Raw genomic sequence first — 9,436 nt, 5'->3', positions numbered from 1 at the left:
ACTAAAGCAAACTACACGACGTCTTTCAGTACCAGAGGCGAGGGGTCGGACGTTTAGGAAAAAGTGTACGGGATTTCGAAATCCAATTTGATTCCTTCGGATTTCGTTTGATTTCGTTTGATTTCGTCGGATTTCATCGGATTTCGTTCTATTTCATCGGATTTCGTTCTATTTCATCGGATTTCGTCGGATTTCATCGGATTTCGTTCTATTTCATCGGATTTCGTTCAATGTCATCGGATTTCGTTCTATTTCATCGGATTTCGTTCTATTTCATCGGATTTCGTTCGATTTCATCGGATTTCGTTTGATTTCATCGGATTTCGTTCGATTTCATCGGAATTCCTTCGATTTCATTGGATTTCGTTTGATTTCAGAATTCGATAAAATCCAATGGATTTCATCGAATTTTGAGATTTTTCTTGTGATTCCGTCGGATTTTGCTATTTTTACCGTGATTTCGACTGATTTTGCGATATTTCCCTTGATTTCGTTGGATTTTGAGGTTTTTAGCGTGATTTCCTCGGATTTTGAGATTTTCCCCGTGATTGCGTCAGATTTTGTGATTTCTTTTGATTTTGGATTTCGTGAATTTTGTAATGGATTTCACGATTTCTTCACTGATTTTGCTTCTGATTTCGTGATTTCTATGTTGATTTCGTGATTTCTTCGTAGATTTTGTGATTTATTTACTGATTTTATGATTTCTTTACTGATTTTGCGATTTCTTCACTTTTTTTCGGATTTTTTATTTGATTTCGAAATCAGCATTGATTTCGGATTTCTTAAGTTGGATTTCACGGGTAGCGTACGGGATTTCATGAATGACCGACCCCTCGACCAGAGGCCACTCGATCACGCTTTAGTTGACACGCGCGTTGTCACTTGTCAGTGCAGGCGCTGTTACACTAAGTTTGCAAAGGCTAAGATAAAGCTTCAATCGTCATGCGCAGTACGCGTTCTATAATTCTATTCCACATTCGTACTTTAACTAAATATTACGAGGCGGTTTTGTTGTGTTTATACTGATTTAATTAGTAGTATTTTAAGAGATATTGGTATCCTTACGAAGGCAAGTTTGGGCTGTTAGAAAAATTTACAACTGTTTTCAAAGATGTGTGAGTAAACTATACGTATTTAATAATTATCTCGTATCCAAAGTTACTGACAACCACAGAGGCCTATAAAAGGTGGTTAACCAAACAAAGCAATGCATACACATATATAAATAAATATATATATGAATATCAAAAAAAAAAAATCATTTTATTTCACTACGCCACTTTGTTTTGAAGTTTATTTTGAAAAGAAATAAGTATAAATAAATTACTAAGTAGTTTTGATGGATTTATGGTTTTTATTTTTTAATATTCTGAAAATCACATACTAATTATTCTGCCTAAAAAAACCCATAGTAATACAAGTTATGCTAGGGAAATGCAAAATCCCTTTCCTCGTTAGTGTTCTCCAATGCGTGAATTCTCTAAAAAAAGAAGCAATATCAACTTGCGAACATTTAAATTAGGGTATCATAAAACTTACGAAATGTCAGCTGATAGATTTTTACAAATAGTATTTTAAAAAAAAACTTATATTGAAAGATGGCCTTATAAGTTGTTCAAATAATGAATTGAATTCTAAACTTATTTCTAAGTGTTTAAAAGTGAAAAATATATCTAAAGTTAATGAGTAATTTGACACATTTCGGGAAATTTTAAAAGCGAAATAAATTCAAGTAATCCAAAAATTGAAGAAAATCCAATTTCGCGTTTACTATATTAGTTTCAAGTTAATCTGGGTAAAAACCCCTCCTGAAACCCTTATAAATGCCATTTGGGCTATTTATTTATTTATTTTTAATTTGAGAATGTTATTCTGTATGTTATAAATACCTTAATAACTTCATTAATAACTTGAATAGCGAGGAGTGGCAACTTGTCATCAAAGGCTTCCGTTAAACCTTTTAGCAGCCACGTTTTTAAGACTTTGAAGTTGGCGTCTCGATAAGTAACATTTAAAAACGTAAGAGTGCATTTTTTTAAGATGCACAGAAGGAACTCGCGTGTCTGCAAAATAATTAGAAATACAACAGTATTTCCTAAATTGCTCCTTCTAGGGTACCAATTATTAACAACATAAGTTCATAAGTTACGTTCATTCCATAAGTTTGTAACTGGCTACAAACTGGAGCTTGTCATGAAATGACGTAGGTGATAGCTCAGATTAATAACCCCTGGATATGAAAGGCAAGCAAAACCGGGCGTTTTCAAATAGTATCGCCATGTGGAGCCCTCAGACGGCAAAACGTAGAACTTTGTCACCCCATGCAGACGTCGCAGTTTGAATTGTACGGTTGTACCGGCAAGTGAACGTAAACGTTTTTTTTGTGTCTTCGAAGAACATTATTGCTTTTCTGTCATCCGATTTATCAAATTTATAGTTTAATCTAATTTTTACATTAAAAAACCAAAAACCTACCTAATTTAGTGACCAAAACCTCCGGACCGGGATAAGAAGAGAAAAAGAAACGGGAACCGCCGATAAAAAGTAGCCGAGGCTTAAAAAAGCATGGAGTAGCAAACGCGATCACGCGCTTACTGAGTCTGTTTGGGGTAACTTTTTTCCAACTTTTGACTATAGGGGCGCTAGAGATGCCGATGCCCTATTCAAGTATGCCTCCCTATTTCCTTTCATATCCAGGAGGTTATTAATCTGAGGTGATAGATTCAGGGTAAAGCGACGCCTAGTGACGGGCTGTCAAATGCTTAGCACAGACAAAATAATAAGATGGAAGTCTGCAAAATTAACCACCGAGTGTAGTTAATCAATTCTCTCGAATTAGCTCCAGCTGTGAGTGTCTCTGTAGCATTACGAACTTGTTTTGTATAGGAAGTGTAATACTTATGGAACATATCTTATAAACTTAGTGTTGAACACCCTCCCTTTAGCATTCTGTAATTAAACTTACAGCAGTTGCATTGCAATCTGATTCATCGAGCTTCGCTGTTAAACTGAATATTTTATCCAATGAGAAACTATAAAATTCAAATTTGTAATTAGCATTAACCAGGCTTTTAAGGGGAATTTGACGAAATGGCCAGACAACCATTTTCGTAATTGATTTAAACTATTAAAATCACACAAGAAAACTTGAAAAATGCATCCGTTAATTATGTATAAAATTTATTAAGTTTAAGACGTGTTAAAGCAAATTTTGGCTGTGGTTTAGTTTAAACAAATGCGACTAGATGCTACCATAGTCAAGGGGTGGAGTTAACTGGCTCGCTATGGTTAGGAAAGGATAGTTTTAGCTCCGCCCTCGACATTAACGAGTTTTGATTGGTTCCTGCTAGACTATTTAACAATAAACAGAGATGGACTACAATGGAGAACCCTCTTATTAAGCTTATATGATACTTCTTTGAGCTTGTTAGCTATAAAACATTCGAAAACCTATGCAATATACAAAATTTACCTTAAACCCCCCCCCCAAAAAAGTCAAAAACCCCCTATGTGTTTAAATAAAAAAATTGAAACCTTCCCCTTGTTTGTTTCATATTGAAAATTTTTCGACTCAAAGCATAGCCATAACATAAGGCTTATGAGTGGAATCAAAAATAAATAGGGGAAAGTGTCGGACTGCCATATTTTCCTGCCTTTGCCTTAGCTTGACATGCATTTCGAGACGCTCAAGCGCGCGAGAGGTGTTTAAAATGGTATCAGCCAATCAGATTTGTAGTTGATGATGTCATTCATCCCGAGAATAACGCTGGTTCGCCACCAAACGGGAGAATTTGGCATAGGCGTATCTTAAGGAAGAGACCTCCGCGGCGCTCCGTTCTATTTTGTTGTTTAGTGTTATTTTCGCGTTTGAACGAGGTTAAAGTTTGTTTAAAACGTTAGCACGCCGAAATTAAATTAAAATTGCCGCGGATGTTCTTGAAATCATCATTTAATTATAAAAAACACATCGTTAAAATCCTTTAGAATTTCGTTTGAGCTTAGGTCCTGGGTTGTCATTATAAGCTAAAACGTTTTAATATTAGTAAATAACATCAATATTAGCAAACTAAATTAATACAATCATGTACATCATCAAATTAAATTGTGGCGATAAACCGCAGTGGCCACGGTTAGCCTCGGTCAAAAGAGGCTAATGTAAAATAAAACCGCGCTATTTCTTCACGCGCAATATCACAAATTATCTTAGGTACGTGGTGAATAGGCGAGGGGGATGAAACAGATTTCGCGAGTATGCATTCACCCCTCCAAATGCATGTCACAGACGAAGGAGAGAGTCCGACACTTTCCCCTATTTATTTTTGGTGGAATAGTTTCGGGGCGCTGCCGCTAGGGGCGACGACAGGCGATGCCATTAGAAGAACCTGGGTTTTACCTTATAATTTTTCCAGGACATCTGTGCTTAATGGTCCTGGGTTACGGGCGCCAAAGGAGGGGACATTTGCTTAAAGCCTAACGCGCATTATTGATTAAAAGTAGTTGAGAGTTCTGTAGAATTCTCTTTCAGGGTTCGTACGAAATTTTGACATTGAAAATCCCTGATTTTTCCAGCTTATCCCTGACCATTTTAAGTATGTGTTTACCAGAGCCCACTTCATCACACCTGCCTCATATTGCTCGAAGCATGGTTTGATATAGCGAATGAAATCCCTGACTTTTTAGGAAAAAAGTTTAAACTTTCCCAGGCTCCGTACGAACCCTGTCTTTATAAAGAATAAATTTATCTTATGTTTTGGGTCATTTACAATAAAGGCTAAAGGGAAACTAGATTTGCCACATTAGTGGTGAAAAAGAATTCTATATAGCCATATGAGAGCATCCTGACGTCAGCATGATGTGATTGGGACTAAGGAACTTTTAATAAGTTAACAATCTTGCAAATAAATTAAATATTTTGTATTACTAATCTACTAGCTGTTCCATTTAAATAGTAATAGCAAAAATGGCCAGCACATTTCATAGTTAATCATAATACTTTAAGTTATACTCACACTTTTTCATCAATTCCATTCCTTAACTCGTTATTTTCAAGGAAATATTTACAGAAAAACAAACGAGCTTCCTTAATCTCAGCATTCCTGACGCCAATTGTTTTTTCCAGCAATGTTAAACTTGTTTGAAAGAATTGACTTTTTATCGGCAAAGCCCGCGATATGAACAAAATACCACAAAACTTGTTGTAGTAGAGTAAGTGAACAGTATAAACTGTCACGTGGTAATAGTAATACCATAAGATACGTTCCATAAGTATGACCAGAAGTAAGATAAGGGACTAGAAGTATCGAGGTGACCAAATGGTTCACTCGGCGAAAGTGAATATTCTTGATAACACACCAAGGGTTGGCCCTCTGGTAGCGGTTTCGGAATTTTCCCTCTCCAAAACGTGAGACGCTCGCGCGGCGGAAGACGGCCGAACTAGATTCAAGCACCCGCGTCCGTGTTCGTGTTCCGCGGCTTAAGGTTGAGGGGAAGGGGGTAGGAAATTTTGTTGAAACTCGACCCAATTTCTTTTCTCTCTAATGTAGGCGCTATGAAAGCGGCATAAAATCCTCAAATTTGTTCATTAGTGCTATTACCAATGCTACTTTAGCAATTTACTTCTAGTCCCTTATTTTACTTCTGGTATGACACTACCTATACTTCGTAATGCTACTGAGAGACTTACAGCTCGAGCTAGTTCGAGAATTGATTAACTACACTCGGTGCTTAATTTTGCAGCCTATCTTATTATTATTGAGTCTGTACTAAGCTTTTGACAGCGCCTCGCCAGGCGGCGCTCTACCCTGAATCTATGACCTACGTCACTCACTTCATGACAAGCTCCAATTTCATCAAACGTATTATTTTTCCTACAAAATTTTTTATCTAAATTTAAATTCCTTATAGGATTTTAAAATTTTACTATAATTAAGTAAAAATTATAGGACCTTTCATAAAATTACAGAATAATAGACGACAGGTTCAAAAATATAGAATTTTATAGGAATTATAGGACCGCTACGCTACCCGCGCGAGCTAACTGACCTCCAATCCTCGACTATAAAAGAGTGAGAGCCACCTAGTGGCATTTCTTTATACTAAACCTCAACCGCGACTTGCTTTAATTATATATTTAGCGGCTGATGCCAAAATTAAATTTTTTAATGATTATTTCATTTTCACATTTTCAACTTTTAGGCATATTTAGTATCAGCAAGAAGTGATATCTATTTTCTTAGCGCGACGCGATGACGAATATTACGTATTTTCCGACTGAGGAGAGGTTGGCGAAATAGCCCGGCCTCCTTTTACGTATAGCCCCCCCCCCTTGGTATTTTGAAAGTGGGACTGGGACTATGACGCGCGAATACTTAGGCATCTTATACCTTCTCCCTAATAAACTAGATATCACTTCTTGGTATCAGAACCCCCAAGAATCCCTAAGACCCAATCTTCACATATATATTTACAATAGGGGTAGTAAATTCATAATAGTTGTTTTAACTGCCACGGAGTCCCCCTTCGATTTGCTTAACAGAAATAGAAGTTCTAGGACCTGTAAGAAATGAATAGGATTATATCATAAGTTTATAAGATATGTTCATTCCATAAGTTCGTCATTGGTTACAAACTGGAGCTTGTCATAAAGTGAGCGAGGTAGGTTATAGATTCAGAGTTAAGCGACGCCTGGTGAGGCACTATCAAAGGCTTAGTAATACAGACTAAATAATAGTAAGATCACTACCAACGAGATACACAAGGCCCATGCGGGCCCCAATTTTTTTTTCTGGACCTTCTAAATCGCCACGATTTTCCTCTAGAGGCGCGTTTAAGTCTAGAAAAATTACGTAAACCTCACATGACCATCTGTCTGCTCTAAGTTTCGAACCTCTAGCGAAGGAGCGTGCGGCGGGATTTCATGTGAATTGAGCCTAATTAGTAAGTGTATTAAAGAGATTAAGAAGCGCCATCTATCAACCGCACGAGTCAAATATATATGGGTGAGTGACTCCCCCTTCGAAGTGGGCGTGCATGGGCCTTGTATATTTCGTTGGTAGTGGTAAGATGGACTGCAAAATTAACCGAGTGTAGTCTGCAATTCTCGCTTGTCGTTCTCGAACTAGCTCGAGCCGAAAGTCTCTAGCATTAAGAGCTTGTATAGGAAATGTCACGCTTATGGATGGAACATATCTTATAAACTTATGTTACATACAATATTCTCGATTACAGAGAAAACAGTAAACATTGACTTAGGAAGTTAGGAACTATATATAGAAAGAAGTCAAAACTAACAGGCACTTTCGCCAAGGAATCCTCCTTTTTAACATTGGCATTGAAGTAGGCGCAGATTGGTAGAAGAATTTTATACGTTTCAGTCAAATCTTCCAGTAAAAACGGGTTTTGTGCTGAAATGAAACATTCGATCATATCACAAATTGTCTTAAGAGATAGTTTGCAAACAATTTGAAAATAATCGGATTTTAAGAGTCTGTCTAAAATACCAGAAGAAAAAATTGCAACCTGAAAGCCTCATACTAAGAGATAGTCAAATCTGGGACTCTTAAAGGGTCAGTAAACTAGACGGCGGACCATTGCATTTTTTTAAGTCGTTATTGACGTCACAACCCCAGGGGCTAAGAAAAACGAAAGCCCTTAAGGCATTTTCCTATTTTGGTGTTATTCAACCTTATCCGGCAGGTGATACAATTCAGGGTTCATACAACTTTTGGAAAACAAATTTCCCTGAATTTTCCAGTATATGAAGTATCCCATGGAGCAAATGTTAACGAAGGAGGGGGGGGCAAATAGGACTATTACATACTCAGAGGGCATCCCCGTATCTCTATTAGAACCAGAGTTATAAGCCTTCAAAGTATAGTGTAATGTTAATCCTATGGAGGGTATGTTTGTTTACGTTTTGCTTAATTACTCGGCCCCTGTTTGTCGTAGCCCTAAGTTTTTAGTATGGTTGGATGGGGGTCAAATAGGACTATAACATAATCAAAGGACATCCCCGTATCTCTAGTAGAACCAGAGTTATGAGCCTCCAAAAATGAGTGTAATGTTAATCCTATGGAACATTTATTATTCGGCCCCAGTTTGACGCAAATTTCCCTGATTTCCCTGAATTTTTCCAAAAATTGGAAATTTCCCTGAGGTTTTTGTCAACTATTTATTTCCCTGATTTTTCCAGGTTTGTATGAACCCTGACAATTGGGCCTATGATATTGCTAGCAACGCCGATTATAGGAACCGCAGCGGGGGTCTCGGACTCTCGGGAGTGGGGAGGGACTGGGAAAACGCCGGAGCTCACAACCAATCGCGAGAGAGATTAGCCGGATGTGAGGAACCCCTTTACAATCACAAAATCATTCCTGTTTGACATGTTTTACATCAATGATTGTTGAGATTGGGGAATCGATTCAAACAATTCGCTGACTGCTTTACAATACCAAACATTTCCTATATTAAAATATCCTGACAGGTCTTGGGCTGAGTATTATTTATTCAGCATATTAAGAATTAAAATCCTTTATACCCATTTTGTAAAGTACGGAAATAGATTTCTGGGCCGCAAAAGCACCGCCATCCTCTTCGCTTAATGAGAGCAAATCCACTAATGATAACACCAAGTCCTCAGTCAAATTATTTTCGTTTGCAAATTTCGGTTGCGCGAGTAAAGGCTGGTTTTCACGGGACCGAAATTTGGCGCAAAATTCCGCTTTCTCGCACCGAAATTTTGCTTATCACCGCGGCGAGAGGTTTTCACAGAGCAGTTTTTTCGGCCAGCAATATTTTTTTCTCTCTCTTTTCTGTCGTCTGCTTTATTTTATTTTTTATTGAACTTCCATTTTTAGAGAATTCCGTATGTCTGGCCCGTTTTTTCCTGTCTTCTTTCAGCAGTCTGCTCTATGGTCTGCTTGATTATTTATTTATATTCCCAAAAATAAAATGGATAACAATAGCCAAGCATTAATTAGAGCCAATTTAGGAGTTATTAACCTTGCGGTTATAATATTGGCTACTCAGGTGTTAAATAGGAATAATCGCAAGTATAAAAAATCCATATGGGTGAGAAATATATTTCGAAAGAGAAAAGAACAAGGCGGTTTTTCTAACCTCGGGAATCTTCTCGATAAAATCTTCATTGTTCACATCCTTTTTTAAAACTATCAACTTCATCGCGGCCGCCATTTTATTTTACCAAAAAAAGAAAAACCACCAAAAGATCGAGAAACGACGTCAGAGTGACGTACGATCATCATTGGCTGCGACAATATTCGGCGGCCAAAAGTAGAGCTCCAGTCTACTCCGGCGAAAAGAGACTTTTCGTTTCGGCGCGCCGAATTTTTTTCGGTGGCGGAAGATTTTCGCCCGATTTCGCCCCGATTTTCGCCCCGTGAAAACCGGCTTTAAGACCTGAAAATAAAAAATA

General features: G+C 37.5%; 1 protein-coding gene across 4 annotated transcripts; it reads right to left on the bottom strand.

The window, feature by feature from the left end:
- Positions 1-769: 769 nt before the first annotated feature.
- LOC149668157 (uncharacterized) lies at positions 770-9,347 on the bottom strand. 4 transcript variants are annotated; one of them, XM_089841038.1, is made up of 6 exons: positions 9,121-9,347; positions 8,540-8,917; positions 7,294-7,406; positions 6,471-6,556; positions 2,969-3,035; positions 770-2,066 (listed from the first exon to the last, which is right to left on the bottom strand). In XM_089841038.1, exons 2-6 carry the CDS (start codon positions 8,541-8,543, stop codon positions 1,857-1,859), a joined length of 480 nt encoding a protein of 159 aa, XP_089697164.1. In that variant the 5' UTR covers positions 8,544-8,917; positions 9,121-9,347; the 3' UTR covers positions 770-1,856. The 4 variants fall into 4 exon arrangements, 3 of the variants coding, with proteins under 3 accessions (XP_089697164.1, XP_089697165.1, XP_089697163.1); XR_016367975.1 differs by lacking the exons at positions 8,540-8,917; positions 9,121-9,347 and having other exon boundaries at positions 770-1,483; positions 1,543-2,066; positions 5,013-6,556; positions 7,294-7,331; XM_089841039.1 differs by lacking the exons at positions 6,471-6,556; positions 8,540-8,917; positions 9,121-9,347 and adding an exon at positions 5,013-5,150 and having other exon boundaries at positions 7,294-7,403.
- Positions 9,348-9,436: the final 89 nt, after the last annotated feature.

This window comes from Phalangium opilio, unplaced genomic scaffold, assembly GCF_054372755.1.
Source record: "Phalangium opilio isolate 3A_F unplaced genomic scaffold, DU_Popi_V2 ptg000056l_1, whole genome shotgun sequence".
Taxonomy (NCBI): Eukaryota; Metazoa; Arthropoda; class Arachnida; order Opiliones; family Phalangiidae; genus Phalangium; species Phalangium opilio.
The sequence above is the reverse complement of the archived record's forward strand: the minus strand, read 5'-3'. Positions and strand labels throughout refer to the sequence as shown.

Bases quoted from the DNA above. Each gene is read 5' to 3' on its own strand.
- LOC149668157 (XM_089841037.1), bottom strand. From the start codon at position 5,266: ATGGAACGTATCTTATGGTATTACTATTACCACGTGACAGTTTATACT. The intron at 3,036-5,012 runs GTGAGTATAACT...TGAATTTTATAG, and splicing joins AATGGAATTGATGAAAAAGT to TTTCTCATTGGATAAAATAT. The intron at 2,067-2,968 runs GTAAGTTTAATT...ATTATTTTGCAG, and splicing joins CAGATTGCAATGCAACTGCT to ACACGCGAGTTCCTTCTGTG.